The 17500-nt window shown below is 39.8% G+C and overlaps 2 protein-coding genes and 1 pseudogene across 2 annotated transcripts in view; all 3 read right to left on the bottom strand.

The window, feature by feature from the left end:
- The window catches only part of LOC141783922 (uncharacterized), a 22462-nt gene extending 14427 nt beyond the window's left edge, over positions 1–8035 (bottom strand). Inside the window, exon 1 of the mRNA XM_074661521.1 lies at positions 7844–8035. Coding sequence (XP_074517622.1) covers positions 7844–7845 — 2 coding nt within the window. The 5' untranslated portion in view covers positions 7846–8035. The remainder of the gene's footprint in view (positions 1–7843) is intronic.
- Positions 2802–17500, bottom strand: part of LOC141784019 (uncharacterized) — a 14949-nt pseudogene continuing 250 nt past the window's right edge.
- Positions 8180–17500, bottom strand: part of LOC141783926 (uncharacterized) — an 18387-nt gene continuing 9066 nt past the window's right edge. The window contains exons 2-5 of the mRNA XM_074661528.1: positions 10650–11285; positions 9142–9472; positions 8837–9012; positions 8180–8688 (exon numbers count right to left, since the gene is read on the bottom strand). Of these exons, the coding sequence (XP_074517629.1) occupies positions 8457–8688; positions 8837–9012; positions 9142–9472; positions 10650–11257 (1347 nt within the window). The 5' untranslated portion in view covers positions 11258–11285 and the 3' untranslated portion in view covers positions 8180–8456. The remainder of the gene's footprint in view (positions 8689–8836; positions 9013–9141; positions 9473–10649; positions 11286–17500) is intronic.

Below are 17500 nucleotides of genomic sequence, written 5' to 3'. Positions count from 1 at the left end.
ATTATGACCACTTTGTCTTTTCAATGTCATTTCAAAATTGTATTTCCATTTTTACAACTCTGCAAGTATAATATAAAGCCAGTTTATGTTGAGGTTAATATTGGTAGTTGTAGTGGCAGTGATATTCTGATAATAAATTAGTTGTAATTAGGAGTAGTAATCTAACTTTTATTAAACTTATTTTCCACCAGCAGATGTCACTACAGAGCACACATTACCCATCATTCTCTCTTGCTGCATTGTGTTTGTTGTACTCTCATCACGCCAGATGGCACTTTATCACAGCTGTAATTGATATGACAAAAATAGGGCATCTCAGTGAATATTGCCTTTGTCTTTATGGCATCTGAGAGCCTTTTGAAAGCCATCTCTTATCCACAAAAGACAGAGGAGAAAGGCTTCCCAAATGGGTCAGTATGAAACACAGAAAATAGGAGGGTAGCCCATGAATGCAGAAAAGGGATATCATTTAATTTGCTCTATATTTGAGTAGACGAAGAACACAAAAAGGCATAGACTAGTAGCTTCTCTGGATTGCAATGCATTTCAAGAGGTTTACGCTGTGTGCGATGGGTCAAATAGGGTAAAAGCAGCATGTAATTACATTAATCAGTTTTTTTCCTTTCTGCATTCAACAGCTGCTCCTTTTGAAAGCATCTGTCATCTATACCTACTGTGTGACTTCTCTTATCACGCTTAGCCACGTCTCCATTACATTAGTCATGCAGAAAGGTGTGGACAGCAAAACCACAACCACATTTTTTGTATGTCAAAGTTAAAGAGATAGTCAGACATATGTTTATTCTCTTTTCGCCTAGAGTTCGATGAGAAGATTGAAACCACTCACATATTTGTCTTTTAAAAAAAATATGAAGCTGCATTGAGCCAGGAGTTGGTTAACTGAGCTTATTAGATGGCTTTGTTGAATACTAGATTCTGATTGGTCAATCACAGCTTTCTACGGTCTGTTATTTCTATATAACAGACCGTAGACTGCAGGTCATCATTTCATCCTATTAGACATTTCTGTGAATTGGCATATGAATTCCTGAGTTATGGCCAAAAATGTGTTTGTGAGGTCACTGTGACCTTGACCTTTGATCACCAAAATTGAATCAGTTCATCCTTGAGTCGTAGTGGATGTTTGTGCCAAATTTAAAGAAATTCCCTACAGGCGTTCCTGAGATATCGTGGTCACAATAATGGGCTGGACGGACGGACAGAAGTACAGACCATAGACTGTATACGTAAGTGGACGTAGTTACCGTGACGTCACCTATTGGTTTGTGGACTGCTGTTTTGAGTTTTGCATTTTAGCGGTCGCCATCTTGGTATCTGGCTGTCGCAATCTTGTTTTTTTTGCAACCTGAATTGACACGAAAGGGTGGAGCTAACTACGACATATGCATTTTAGCACTTCTGGTTCCGTCGTCTGGGTTTTTTAAAAGGGTTTTTAGTTAGATGCCTGAAATAAGGTCTGTGGTTAACACAAATTTAAGAGATTTTAACTTTTTGCTCTATGATATAAAATACACAAGTAAATATCCCACTTGTGAATTTTGAAGCCTTTATGTGTCTTAGAAAAGGCGGTTGCTAACAAGTGGCTAAATGAGACTACATTACCAAGCAACTGTGACCTAAAAACAAGAATCTGGTCCTCTCTCTAGGTTCTATGGTGGAGAGGAGGTTGTGTTGCTCTGGCTCTATCTATTTGGTGTGGAGAGGAGGTCGTGTTGCTCTGGCTCTAATTGTTTGTCTGTTTGGCGTGGAGAAGAGGTCGTGTTGCTCTGGCTCTATCTATTTGGTGTGGAGAGGAGGTCGTGTTGCTCTGGCTCTATCTGTTTGGCGTGGAGAGGAGGTCGTGTTGCTCTGGCTCTGTCTGTTTGGCATGGAGGGGAGGTTGTGTTGCTCATGCTTTATCTGTTTGGCGTGGTGAGGAGGTTCTGAAAGAGATTGCAGAGATCTGAAAATTGGTCATAAATAGGTTTTCATTTAAAAAAAAAAAAAGGGTAATTAAAACAGCTGGGCATTTGTTTGTGTTTAAAACGTGATGTTTCATTCAGTTTTACAACATGTTAGAACGTGTTGCTTATAAATTTCCCTTTCACTTTTACAACATAGTAGGCGTAGTAGGCCCCTATTGACCCACATCTATGGTGCTTAGCGACTGATGTTTAATGGCCTGAGAACAGTCGAATCGGGCAATAGAAAATACATTTAAAAACACATTGACATTGTTTTTGACTACAAAAAGGGATGAAAAATGAGATTATTTGAACAATATACGGTATATATACCGTTGCAACATATAACAATATGTTACAAACCCATGCATTTTCTATGTAAAATCTGATTTGTAACTATACAGCTGTCAAATAAATGGAGTAAAAAGTACGAGCCTTTCTGAAACGTAGAGGAGTAAAGGTATAAAGTGGAACGTACTTGAGTCTATGTACTTTCTTATGTCTAAAAACATTATTTGGATGGCTTTTAGAAAGTTGCAACTGATGATTATAATACCTTGTTAAATGGTTAATAAATACTTTGTAAAGCATCTATAAACATTATTTAGATAGCTAGTTAATACTCTGTCAATTTATAAACTAATTATTTCATATCACACAAACTAATGGTAAAATAACAGAAATGATATCATTACTATTAATTAGTAAACATCATTAATTATCATTTCATTGTTTGTTAACAGTAAAATAACGATTAACTAAGTTCAATTAACTATGAATTTACCATTTATAAATGATGGTTATTATAGTGTTATATGTGTCTGTCCATCCCATCCATCAGCTCTGACCCTCTGAGCTCAGCAGCCCCGCTCTCCTCAGTACTCTCCTCAGTACTTTGTCCACATTGGGAATCAGTTTTTCTTGGAAGTCCCACAGTCGTTTGTCCTCATTGAGCTGCTGCAGCGTTAACGACCCCCGCAGAGCCACGCGGACATGAATGATCCGACAAACGTCCATTGGCACCTTGAACTTTTCTCCAAAAGTCTTGAGTACATCATGCACTGAAGTCTGCTCCACCAACCTGTGATGCACAAAGAAACAAATTAGTAAATTGCAATTCGTTGTCCCTACCTTTATTTTCCATGACAGTCTTTAAGGAAACTGTCCTTTCAACTGTGTTGTTCAGTTCCAAAGGATAACTGCGACTGGGACTCTAATATGTTGTATGTCACTTTACAAAAAGACCTGTAGCCAAATGTTTTGTAATTCAACCAAAACACAGAGTGTGGTTCCTGAATGAGTAACTTTTCAGTCTGATAAATCCAGCCTACCTTGGCCGAACTATCATCTTCTTCGCCATGAATATGTGTCTGTCGGGGTCCTCCCTGTAGATGTGCTCCAGAATATTAACGCCCGGCACCTTGTTCCACTGAGGCAGGTGAAACCTCCCACTTGGCTCAAAATGTTTCTTAGGGAAGAAATGGTTCTCAATGAGGAACACTCCTGTCTACAGCATGGAAGATGGAGAGAGAATGTAAATATTATAAATCAAATTATGATCCTAAAGTTTGGCTATTGATGGAACATTTGTCTTTCTCAAACGCACACTAAAAGTACCCTACATTTGGATGCTGCTGTTGGAGCATGTCCATCAGAGACATCAGGTTGTTGTGTTGGTACGGCATTATGATCTCGTCGATGTCGTTCAACAGGACGTAGCGTGAGCGGTCCATGGATCTGTAAATGCACTCATTAAGCGTGGCCAGCTGGCCAAAGTAGTGTACGTCCCCTCCATGCAGAGCGCCAGCCACGAGATGGATTCAGATGCTGGTCGATGGGCCAGGGGACCATCTCCACGAAGCCCTCCTGGATGTAGCTCTGCAGCAGGCGCTCCAGGTCTGGGCCGCAGCTGGTGTTATAGATCACCACCCTGTTCACACCCAGCAACCTGGAGCAAGGTGACGCAAAGGGTAAAATTCATTACATTTGGGACTGTCGCGTATTGACTATAACTGTGATATTTAAAAACTGAAATATTAACATCAGGTTAATAATACACATGATGATTTCATGTAAATCAGTGCTTTTTCCTTTAGGGACCCATTTTCTATCATTGAGTAAACTGACGACTCCTGACTAAGTAACATATTTTATGAGGAGATCGTGTTGCTCTGGCTCTATCTCTTTGGCGACGCCAGGAAGTTACTTGACATCCTCCTTGATCCACCTTCTCACATATGTTGACACTATATGTATTATTTTTTGTCACATGGATTGTCTATGTTGTATTTTCATTATGTTGTTACTCTGTATGCACGACATCTATTGTACGTCTGTCCGTCCTGGAAGAGGGATCCCTCCTCTGCCGCTCTCATGGATCTATTAAGAGAACTGGATACAGCGTTGGAGGCGGGGCCCCGTTCATTCCTATGAAAGTTGCTCAGTGGCACACGGAGCCAAAATGGCTCGAGTTCCGACGGGAGAAGTACCCGAATCTTCCGGCGATCGTTCACATCCATTGAGCCCATGGAGCAGGCTTGGGCTGGGTTAGTGTCCGATCGGTCACATGGCTCGGACAAGGGGTCACAGCCATCACAGTGTCGTCACGGCTTGCTAACTCCGCCTCCCAGCCCTCGCTCCAGCCTCGGTCTGGGTTTCATTCACATGAACACAGAAAGGGAAATAACCCTGGATTTAGCTTTAAGTGCATTTTACGGGCATTTTACGGGCTATTCAAGTGTTTCGTACTGGGGTGTTGATTCACCTAAAAAAAACAGGTGCTCTTCCGTCCCATTGGCCTTCTTCTACAACATGATGTCTGACATTATATAACATCTTTATAGAGGGCAAGTACATTTATAGCAAAGATTTGCATACCTTCCCTCCACACATATACAACTAATATAAGAAATGACAGTAACAGAGACACCTGTATAATGTGATGCAATCCAGTGGCGCTTCAACAGTACCTTTGCAAAGGTTACAATTTTTTTAAACAGTGTCAGAAAAAAGGTGATTCAGCTCATTTTTGACATTGTGGTTCGTGGTGTTGTTGCTGTACTGACCTGTACATCTCCAGGGTCTGTGCAAACTGAAGCACATTGTTGTAGTCTCCAAACAGGTTGGAGACGCAGACTGTGAAGTCAAACTGAAACTTTTTCTCCTCCTTCCCTTTGGTCTTCTGGTTTCTGATAGGAAGCCACGTCTGGTTAAATACATTTTCTCTGCCTGGTTGAGTCAGGAGAATGACATGTGTAGCGGTGCAGTTTTCAGGAATCTGACACATGACATCCGTAGTAGTGAAGGGAAACTCAAAGTTGTCAGAGTGTTGTAAAATTGTTGCTGGAGGTGTTGTACTTGATAAGTCACCTGCACAGCAGAAAAGACAGTAAAGGGGTTGGATGGAGTCTCTCCTAAATATACCAATGATGCGTATATCAAAGCCCTTCACTCTCTGGTCCACGTAGGCTGACACCAGTAAGTGCTTGGTATTGTTGAGGGGGGTGATGGTCCGCTCAGAGATCCGAAAGGAGGAAGTTTTCAGAGCCTCACGCGGCTTTGGGATGGCGCTGTACATCGTCCTGGGTATTCTCACATTGATAAAGAGGATGAAGATGAAGGTAACAATGAAGAGGAGGAAAAACTTCCCTTTGAAGTCTTTTGCCTTGTCCATCCAGCCACGGATGACACAGATTCCCAACCTGAGGCAGAATTAGGAATCACACTTCAGATGACACATTTGAGGAACAAAGAAAGCTCTTTAAGAAGAGGTGTGAATGTGAACAAGTTATATTTGAAACAATTGTTTAATCCTGCATGAATTCCTCTGAATACCAGAGCTAACAAAAGCCTTGTCATGTGCAAAATAGTCTTTGTTAACTGTAAGTTCCGTTGCATAAATGTGTTCATGATATATAATTAGTAATTGATCCCATAAGTTCATGCAATAAATAAATAAATAGATAATTCATATAATGTAAGATTAAAAATGTAAATATGATGTGAGTAAAATTATTTGTTTCATACAGTTCAAAATGTGTAACAGGTAGAAATGTTTCATTCAAAAGTACATTAGTCCACTGTGTTTTACGTTCCGCCCCGGGACCAATGTTCCCTGTGTAGTACCACTACGACGGAATTTGTTGAGGGACTGTAAACAATACAACGTGAGTGAAGGAGCAGATGCCTTTCGCGGGGCTCTGTAAAGTGTTTAAAGCTATGATTATCGACGTCTGAAGCTAAAAGCAGACAGTCAAAGAGACTTTCAAAAGGACTTTCATGGACTCAAGAACCTCTTTTCATGACAAGCCGCCAACGAGGTATTGTTGTTCTACATGTAAATGCACTTTAACTCATGTTCGCGCCGATTTGTATTTTCCTTTGTTCTCATGCTATGTCAAGTGTATTTTACCGATATGCTTGTGCTATGTTGATTCGTAGTTCTCACGGCGTGTGCATGGCGTGACTAAGAAGTGAAGCATCAGAGAAAAGATGTGTCCAAGCAATAAACGCCCGTATCAAAGAACCGACCTGTGTTTGTGTTGTTGTGAAGAGAGTTACATTAACTCTATTTCTATTTTTAACAGCACGTGAGTGTGTGATGTTTCACCAACACCTGTCTTCTTGATGCCAAGGTTAATTTGGCGAAATGTTCTGAAACAAAGAACTCCTTGATCTTCACTTATTCACTGACTTATTAGTTTATATTTATATAAGAGGACAGAAAATTAGAAACAAAGTATGATGCAGTCCAATAGGGCTTATTACAGGACTCTTGTATAGTGGTAACTTGTTTTGAGTCTTGAAATAACAACTAGGAGACATAAACTTAAACCCCTGTTCTAACACATGACTAACAACTGACACTTGTTGACCGAGCGCCAATAAAATCATACTATGTAATTAAACCGTTCATTTTATAAAACTGCTTTTCCTTGCCAGTAAGACTTGAAATGAAACGTTCAACCAAGTTAAGCTGGTTTACTAAATGGATTTCCACTGCAATGAGCTATTATATAACAAACATGACAGATGTAAGCATTTAAGAGAAAAAAGAAGATAATTTTTTTGTGACAACAGCGCCACCATGTTGCAGTACACTAGCCTGTGACGTCACCAGGTTGGTTAGTTCGGCTAAGTTACACAGATACAACGGTAAAGACCGTGAAAGACGGAGAGCTTTGGGCGTATGTTTTCTTAGCGACCCTGTCTTTGAACGGTATGAATGAGACAGCAGAGGAGGAGAGACAGGTGATCAGAGAGAGGAGAGGACAGGAGATGGAGAGACAGCCAGCTGCAGCTGGAGTGAGTGCCTGTCGGTGGGCTCTTTCAGTGCCACTAGCCAGCGCTGCAGTAACGTTACCGATCTCAGTTTCAGCATCAGTTTATGAAATGGACGGTTTTGTCCTTAGTTTTAACATTCACGGTCTCTACTGTTGTATCCGTGTAACTTAGCCGAGCCAACCAACCTGATAACATCACAGGCTAGAGTACTGCAACGTGGCGGCGCTCCTCTCACAAAAAGATGAAACGGATCTTCTTTTTTCTCTTAAATGCTTACATTTGTCAAACCAGCTTAACTTGGTTGAACTTTTCATTACCTCTTAAAAGGGCATCTCTCAGAACAGCTCAAGGTCTGGTATGGTTTCATGTTATCACAAGGGTGTAGAAACTTGTTTCACAACATTTAAGTTAAACTTGAGACAGATTTGTGTACCAGGTGAAACAAATGCTCTTTTTATGACTTGCACATCATTGTTCACTCAGGAACCTCAAACGTTTGCAAATTACAACTCAGAGAAATAGGAACTGGACCCAAATGCATACAGAAGAGGAGACAGCAGGATGATTTCACTAATTTATTAAAGAATATGACTTACATGCTGAAGGTCCACAGGTAGGCAGGTAATGGCAGTCAATCAACAGGTAGCAGGGAGGAAAACAGGGAAATCCACAAGACTGGTGGCAGAGAATAAACTAGTAATAACACATACTGGCACTACGTTAAGAGGAATGACTAAATCCACCTACCCGTCCGCCCGAAAGGTGTGTGTCTTTTCACTCTTTACAGTAGGGGAGACCGGGATTGGTTGGCACACTTTCCACTCTCTGCCGTATTTCTCTGATATCATGTTGTGCATTAGTGCCAAACAACTCTGTGATGGGATTGGTTGGCACAATGCACATAGATACAAAAAATTAAGCAACCAATAGAAACAATTTGAACATTTAATTCAAACAAGAACCAGAAAACATGAACATTTAACATATTTGCCCATTTTTAAAAGGTAGAAAGGAATGTCTAAGTACTTTTGCCGTACTAAGTATAGGGGAAGCATAAAAACAGGAGTCTTCAGTTGTCACCTCACGGGCATTTTGAGAAATTGCAGGAGTTTCATCCACTAATTTTCCTGCCTAGATTATATTTGTAAATGTCCTGCTGGTGAGGGTGTACACAAGTGTGTCCATCTTATCGTCTGTCCATCCGATGCATCAGTTCTTCCCCTCTGAAGTCAGCAGCCCCGCTCTCCTCAGCACCTTGCTCACACTGGGGACCAGCTTGTCTGTGAAGTCCCAGAGTCGGGCGTCCACTTGGAGCTGCTCCAGCGGCAGTTCTGTCGGGGTGCTGATTGGGGAGTGAATGATCCGACACACGTCTTGTGGAACCATGAACTTTTGTCCGAACATGCTGAGCACGTCGTGTACTGAGGTCTGCTGCACCATCCTGCAATGCTGCCACTGATTAAATATAATACTTTAAAACAGTTTCTCTCAAAACACCTGTAGTTCGTGGACCATATTGTGTGTGAGCCTTGAGGGAAAGCAAACAGGATTTCTCCTGGATTCACTAATAGTGTGAGAAGTCATCTTACCTTGGCCGAACTATCAGCTTGTGGGGGTGGTAGATGGTTCTGTCAACCTCCTCCTTGTAGATGCGCTCCAGGATATTAAAGCCTGGCACCCCTCTCCATTGAGGAAGGGGACCCCTTTTACTTTCATCAAAGGGTTTCTTGGGAAATATATGGTTCTCAATGAGGAACACACCCGTCTGCAGAATATGAGGATCGACGGGTGCAGCATGGAAGTTGGAAAGACAGTACAATATAAATCATAAATCATAAATAAGTTTCAGTAAAATGTTATGTCATTCATGAAACTCACGCCAAAAGTACCCTACATTTGGATGCTGCTGTTGGAGCACGTCCATCAGAGACATCAGGTTGTCGTGTTGGTATGGCATTATGATCTCGTCGATGTCGTTCAACAGGACGTAGCGTGAGCGGTCCATGGATCTGTAAATGCACTCATTAAGCGTGGCTAGCTGGCCAAAGTAGTGTACGTCCCCTCCATACTTGGAGAAGAGCCATCCCCGAGATGGATTCAGATGCTGGTCGATGGGCCAGGGGACCATCTCCACGAAGCCCTCCTGGATGTAGCTCTGCAGCAGGCGCTCCAGGTCTGGGCCGCAGCTGGTGTTATAGATCACCACCCTGTTCACACCCAGCAACCTGGAGCAAGGTGACACAAAGGGTAGAATTCATTACATTTAGGAGTGTGACAATATACCAGTATTGAGGGTAAATGATTGGTTCACCCAAGTTACAAAAGAACCCCAAAACATTTGATCTGACTAACCAACAGACCAACATTGCCATCCCCAGAGCTACTACACTAGCATGGCCTAAAAAAACAACAGCAACGCCTGTTTCCACAAATAGTGTCTGTTGCAGGTTTTTAAAGAGGACCTTTTATGCTTTAGTGCTGTTTTTGTGCAAAGTTATAAAGTCCAAAGTTCACTCCAAAGGGAGTTACTCTCCCCCACAGAAACACTGCTCCTGAACTGTCTGAAACACCTTGCTTGAAGCCCCGCCTTTTCTTCCGTAACGTGGTGATGTCACCAAGTAACACATTTGCATAATACCTGCTTAGTGGCTAGTTTGGCACACCCTCAAACAAAGCTAGTTAGAGCAGAGCTGGAGTGGAGTCCAAAGAGTTTGGTTCGGTTGACAGAGAAGACTGGGCTTTTTTTTGTGTGGGGGGGACAGAGCGTTTCAGACAGAGGGTGAAAAGAGGTGCTGGTATGAGAAATAAATGCGTCTTTTGAACATTAAAGCATGTAAACATGTTCTAGTAGAAACCCCAAAAACAAGTCTGCGCCTAAAATTGAGCATAATTGGTCCTCTTTAAATGTACTTTTTAATGCTGTAAGCGCCACAAACAATATCTTTTGTTTTATTGACTTAGGATTTGAAATAGTCATCTTTGGTTTTGTTCGTTCAAATTGTGTAGAGGCGGAAAATTGATAGATAATTGATAGATGGATAGCTCAAAACCAATATAAATAAAACTGAAACTAACTGGAGGGCAAGATACCACTATAAGTTTGTTTATGTGACATTCACAGCTCATTGTCTCTCAGACTCATGCACTATGCTATATGGGTATGTTATGTCAATTACAGCTAATTATGTGTTAGTTTGAATTAGTTCAAACTTGACTTTTTGAAAATATGACAGCCCTCCTCAGCAGCAACCATAACAGAGACACCTGTATAATGTGATGCAATCCAGTGGTACTGAAACAGTACACTTGCAAAAGTTACAGTTTTTTTTTTTAAAGTGTCAGAGAAAAGGTGATTCAGCTCATTTTTGACATTGTGGTTCGTGGTGTTGTTGCTGTACTGACCTGTACATCTCCAGGGTCTGTGCAAACTGAAGCACATTGTTGTAGTCTCCAAACAGGTTGGAGACGCAGACTGTGAAGTCAAACTGAAACTTTTTCTCCTCCTTCCCTTTGGTCTTCTGGTTTCTGATAGGAAGCCACGTCTGGTTAAATACATTTTCTCTGCCTGGTTGAGTCAGGAGAATGACATGTGTAGCGGTGCAGTTTTGAGGAATCTGACACATGACATCCGTAGTGACGAAGGGAAAACCAAAGTTGTCAGAGTGTTGTAAAATTGTTGTTGGAGGTGTTGTACTTGATAAGTCACCTGCACAGCAGAAAAGACAGTAAAGGGGTTGGATGGAGTCTCTCCTAAATATACCAATGATGCGTATATCAAAGCCCTTCACTCTCTGGTCCATGTAGGCTGACACCAGTAAGTGCTTGGTATTTTTGAGGGGGGTGATGGTCTGCTCAGAGATCCGAAAGGGGCAATTTTTCAGAGCATCACGCGGCTTTGGGGTGGCGCTGTACGTCATCCTGGGTATTCTCACAGTGATACAGAGGATGAAGATGGAGGTAACAATGAAGAGGAGGAAAAACTTCCCTTTGAAGTCCTTTGCCTTGTCCATCCAGCCACGGATGACACAGATTCTCAACCTGAAGCAGAATTAAGAATCACAGTTCAGATGACACATTTGAGGAACAAAGCAAACACACTGATGGCTCAAGCTGGGCTATGTCGTTACTGCAATATCCTTAACAACTGTTAATGTGGTCACTGCAGAGAGACCTGCAACTCCAAAGGCTGCCAACCTTTCTTTTAACTGTTTGTGCTGTTTCACCAGCACCCGTCTTCTTGATCCCAATGTTGATTTGGTCTCATGCTCTTCCGTCATGTCGACACTGATTTTCTGTTATACACAGAGTGTATAAAAATCACTTGTAAAATGTAATGCAATCCAAAAAATACAGCCTTACAATAAATCCTTTCCTTGTGAAGCTCATAATGTTCAGTTTTTGTTGCAAGAGAGATGTTGATTCAACTGTAACATTTCTGGTAATTTTGGGGGGGGGGGGGGTGTAAGGACCTAAAGAAGAGTTTACATTCTACATTCAAGCTGATTCTGATATTTACGCTAAATACTTGCTCACAACAACAATGCTAACATGCTGTTGCTGAGCTGGTTACAGTGTCTATTATGTTGTTCATCTTAATTTAGCGTTTAAAATTTGCTAATTGGTACTAAACCCAAAGCTGGACAGCTGGACTAATTAAAACTTTGACCTGTTGAGGGCGCTAGATGAAGAGTAGCGATGCACCGATGCCGGTTCAGATATCGGGCCAATATTGACTCAAATAGCTGGATCGGGTATCAGTGACAATGGAGCTGATCTATTCAATTCATTTCTGTTTATATACGATATACATTTTATACTTGAAATTGAATTCCTGTTTAAGTTTTAACCAATTTGTTGCTGCATTAAAAAAGGTTTACATTTCAACTGTAATTCTGGTTGATTTTGACCAGTGTACACACTTTTTTACCAAGATGCTGGTGTATGATTTATTATTTTAATAATAAATAACAATTCAGTATATATATATATATATATATATATATGTATTTATTTGTTAGGAAAACAATATTTAAGTCCAGCCTGATGTTGCCTTACACATAAAAGAATGATCCCAGTCACTTCCACACAGTGAGGCATACAGGTTATTAACTAGACACTGGTATCGGATGGTAGTCAGTATCGGCCGATACCCAAAGCCCAGTTATCGCTATAGGTATCGGGACTGAAAAAGTTGGATAGGTGCATCCCTAATGAAGAGTAGGGATGGGTCATGATTTAAAATTTTTAGAATAGTCATTCATCTATAAAAAAAAATCTAATAGTTTATGCAACTATCGTCTTGTCTTAAAAAAATATATTTCCCTTGTTTTTACCATCGCAGGCGTCGCATGGTAGCCTAGTAACATTACTAAAATGTGTGTAGCACGTTCAGTTCGGCTCTTAGATCAGCTGTTTGAGCGGTGGAACATTGTAAAACACACTTCATTGAAACCTGACAGAAACAACATAAAACTCACCACTTGGTTAGTCTTTGTCTCCAACAATAAAAATATAAATAAAAATAATTATGGTGAGGCTGGCACTCAGCTGCTTTACTGGATTATTAATGAGATATAATAAGTACACCAAATAGCTTGCTGAGGTCACGTATCTAGTCTAGTATCTAGCTTGTTTAAAGGCTAAAGCCTGGTCTGGCATACTGCAAAATAAATCGCTTTACCTGTTTCATACTGAATACTACTGAGGAACGCAGTATGTATTGTATACTGCATACCACGTTCATCAGTAGTATGTAGTAGGCGGTTTTGAATACAGCCAAATAGAGAGTGAGGAAGATGTCAATAAACACAAACTGCACAGCTCTGATCGTCCAATAAAGTGAAATCACCTGTGTGTGTACCGTGGGTGTGTGGAACCTTAAAAGTAAAACATACTGTAAACAGACGGATAAGGTGACCTAATCTCCCCCAACAGCCGCATTGTGTTGAAGAGGAACTGCAACTACTTTACCAACAGTGATTTTTAACGATGTTGCAACTAGGGATGCTAATTTCTAAAAATGTTCTTAACCGATAACCGACCCTCGTTAACCGATTATTAACCGTTAACTGACAAGATTTGTGCCTCGCATGCAGCGGTGCGCCAGGTGCAGTGTATGCAGTGTGTGTGGCGTTATAGCTGTGAACGCAAGTGTAGCAGACAGTGTGTGTACACTTTGTTTGTCGGTGAATAAATGCTACGAGGCAACAACTCCTCCGCTCAAGCGAGTTCAAGACCCGAGCCAACTTCCTGTATCTGTAACTCCGGCTCAGACTCCAGGCTCTTAAGGTGGACCAGCTTTTCCCCTTAAAGTTACGAGTTTTTCTAAGCTTTTAAATTCATTATTAACATTTCTTTTAACCGTTTTAACCGATAGCGTTAATCTTAATCTTAATGCTTAATTTGTAGTTCAATTTGGAGGACTTCTTTGTTTAAATTCCTCTAATCCTAATAAATATTTAAATAGATATTATCCTATAAATACTACATTAATGCTATCACACAAGTACTGGTTTCTTAAAATCTGTATGTCTTATTTTTCCATCTTTATTTTTTTTTCCAGACCCCCTCCTTTGGGTTAGAAATCCTCCCTGTTTTTGAGGTCTCAAAGTTGGCAAGTATTCTCATATACAGTAGCTAATGATAAAGGCGTAGGTCGGGTTCCAGAAGTGGGAGACACACAATGTAAATGATATAAATGCAGTATATACTGTATATATATGATGATATTGGTTATCATATTTTCTATAATAATGGTAGTGCAGCAGGTGGTGCAATATTCGATTCAATTCAATACAACTTTTTTTTTTTATCCACGAAGGTCATTTGATTTTGGGCATGTAAAAACAGAAAGGAAACAGACATATTTACAGACATGTACAAACAGAGGAGCTGTTTTTGGCTATGCAAAACAATGCGAATGAAATGCTATGAACACCTCTGTTGTATTGTTAATACACTAAACCTACTTGTTTGGTTTCCTTGAGTACATAAGGTTGTTTGCTGCACAGTATTTCCATCAGACTTGCTAATAACCTTGACCAAACAGGTAGGGCAGCCTGTGTGGTGATATTTCCTTAAATGGCAAATTGTACTGAACTTATTGTAATACCATATAAAGTCATCTTGCTCTTGTCCTTTCTGCTACTGTGAAGTGCTTTTTCTTATTACCCTAAACTGTGGCCAAGGAATTAGAAAAAGTTTTCTTTTTCTGTCACCTTTACCTTCTCCTTTGTGCCTAAAGCCTTACTGTTTATTTTCTATTGTACTACTGTACAGAGGTGTATTGTCGCTCCACTTGTTTCCTATAGATCTTATCCTGCTAAGCTCTGCAGACGTTGGAGCCTTTCCCAAACGTGTTGGGCAAGAGGGAAGGGTAAACCCTTGACTGGTGCCTGGCTATCACAGATAAGACATGGCAAAGCAAACACATTCACACTCACGCCGACTGGTATTTAAAACTGAGTGGGGAAACCAACCAAAAAGGACTAAACAGGCTGCATGACAGGTTCAAAACAAGACTTTGTTTTGCTTGTACCACCAATTAAAACCAATCAGAAAATGCCAATAATCTCATTTAAGTATGCTTTAAACAGCTGATTTATAGGGATTGCAGGGCCAGCTTAAGGCATAGGCCATATAGGCGGTCGCCTAGGGTGCCACCTCTAAAAAAAAGATTAATAATAAAAAAATAACAATATCCTCAATGTAATAAAACGTGGGACTTTCTCAGATAATATTATGATCCTTTAGTTTGATGTTATAACCACCAGTTTTAATTATTTCAACTACTTTTCTGAGAAATTATATTTCAGTTTGGTAGACGGAACTTTTTTTTTTATCAAAGGATCCGATATTAGTTAAATATTAAGCTCTTTATCTTTTGCATTGACTATTTAACTGGGACAGTTTCATGCTTATCAAAGTCAAACAAATGCTCCAATGATGAGTCACATAACGTTATCTGTGGGGGAAGATACAAGGCACTCCACCTACTTCGCAACTCTATTGTCTTTGTATCATATACATACACAGCTCTCTACCTATTTTAAACTGTGACTGTGCTGGTGTAACAATGATTTAATCACATCCAGTTACCCATATTATCTTTGACATTATCTTGTTCTCCACATGCTGCTACCTGTGGCCGCTTTTCCCCCACACCTTTTTTCAATATCAATGATCGCACATGCCAAACCCTGCATGATAAGTAAATTCTCCTTCTCGTGAGGAAATTATAGAGACGTGTAGCCACAAGCAAATGGTGAAATCAGCTTCAAGCTACTCTTTGTCTCTCATCCACTTCCACTCTCTAAACAGAAGCACAGTGCTGTGGAAACACAGCAAAGGCTTAACTGTGATGCAGATCTTCATTCACATTCCTCACACATTCTCTTTAAACAGAGCGTCATATAACAAACAAAAACCACATCCTGTAACTGACCCATTTCAAGCTTTTTTAGAGCTGGAGTTAAGAAGTTAAACAGGTCATAATTCTGGATAACTCGAGTAATTCGGACAACTACGGTTCTCTATTCCCATCCCTGGCGTATTACCTGCCTGCCAAAGTGGATGTCCTGATGATTTAATCCGCCACTGCCAACAATTTACATGCATTTGGCGGCTTGCGGGTACAACTATGACACTTCCTCTTTATCTTAACAATACAGCAGCAAAAGAGCTTTCCTTTCTCTGAACCAACAAGCTGCGTGATCATAAACCACAAGTTAACTGCCATGTTTCCATGCAACAAATAGCAACCAGTCATTAAAGTGTTAACACTATAGGGAGCATACACACTGACAAAGTCTATGAAAAATTAATTATTGTGGTGTCACAGTGGTGTTCTTTAAGTATTAATGTAGACTGTGGACAGTTGTAGTATCAGTGATAGCATGCTTAGGTACACATATTTGAGAAAGATACAAATATAACAGAATACTATAAAAAAAATATATATAACAAAGTACATTTACTCAAATACAGTACTTAAGTAGAATTTTGAGGCACTATTTTATGCTACTTTATTTATCTACTCCACTAACTAAACCAAATCAGGTCAAAGAACAGCAATATACAGAGCAATGCAAGAATGGAATTCACTCCCAAATCATATTACACAACAAAATGATAAATATGGTTTTAAAAAAAACACTAAAAGAGCATTTTCTTTGTGTTTTTGTTATTTAAACTGTGTCAGTTGTTATTGTTTTATTTACAGTTGGACGTGTATTAGTGTGAATGTGTATTTTTGTATTGTCACCATGTAAACTATGTGGACCCTGCAGGAAGAATAGCTGATGCTAAGCAAAAGCTAATGGGGATCTAAATACACACAAAAAAAGAAACTTACATTTCAGAGAGTATTGTACCCATTGTATTGTAGTACAGTACCTTGACTACCAATGGCAACATTAAAGTACCGCTTAAACATTAATCCAATTATATTAAAAGTATAACACTGACAGCAGCCACTCATTATGAGCACTTCCACCTTTTGATACTTTTAAGTACATTATGTTGCTATAACTTCTGTACTTTCACTTCAGTAAACTTTTGCACGACAGCTTCAGATGGTGCAAAATGCAGCTGCTAGAGTTCTTACAAAAACCAAGACACATTTCTGAAAGATACAAATATAACAGAATACTATAAAAGAAAATATATATATATATATATATATACTGTATAACAAAGTACATTTACTAAAATACAGTACTTAAGTAGAACTTTGAGGCACTATTTTATGCTACTTTATTTATCTACTCCACTAACTACAAACTACAACATTAAAGTATAACACTGACAGCAGCCACTCTGCATTATGAGTACTTCCCCCTTTTGATACATTATGTTGCTATAACTTCTGTACTTTTACCTCAATAAACTTTTGCACGACTTGTAACTTTTCATACTGTGGTGTTGCCTACTTTTACTAGTATTTGGATACTCCTTGCATACACTGACAGTAGACTTTAAAAACACACTTTTTGGCAGGAAATTAAGGCACAAGAGGGGAGATAATGTTAGGATTAAGTAGACTAGGTATCATTAAACTCAACGATTCTAAAGTGGGATGTTAAAAGCAGTGACGACAGAACAACACGCGACAGAGTGATTCAGCAAAACTACATGTTATAATATGATATTTATAATTAGCGTTATATGTTAGGAGTATAAAAATACTACACAATAAATCCACTATATGACAGGAAGCCTAGTTTCCGTTAGTCGAGAGGAAGATAATACCCGAA

Source organism: Sebastes fasciatus, chromosome 15 (assembly GCF_043250625.1).
Source record: "Sebastes fasciatus isolate fSebFas1 chromosome 15, fSebFas1.pri, whole genome shotgun sequence".
NCBI lineage: Eukaryota > Metazoa > Chordata > Actinopteri > Perciformes > Sebastidae > Sebastes > Sebastes fasciatus.
This window is presented reverse-complemented; position numbering and strand designations above follow the sequence as displayed.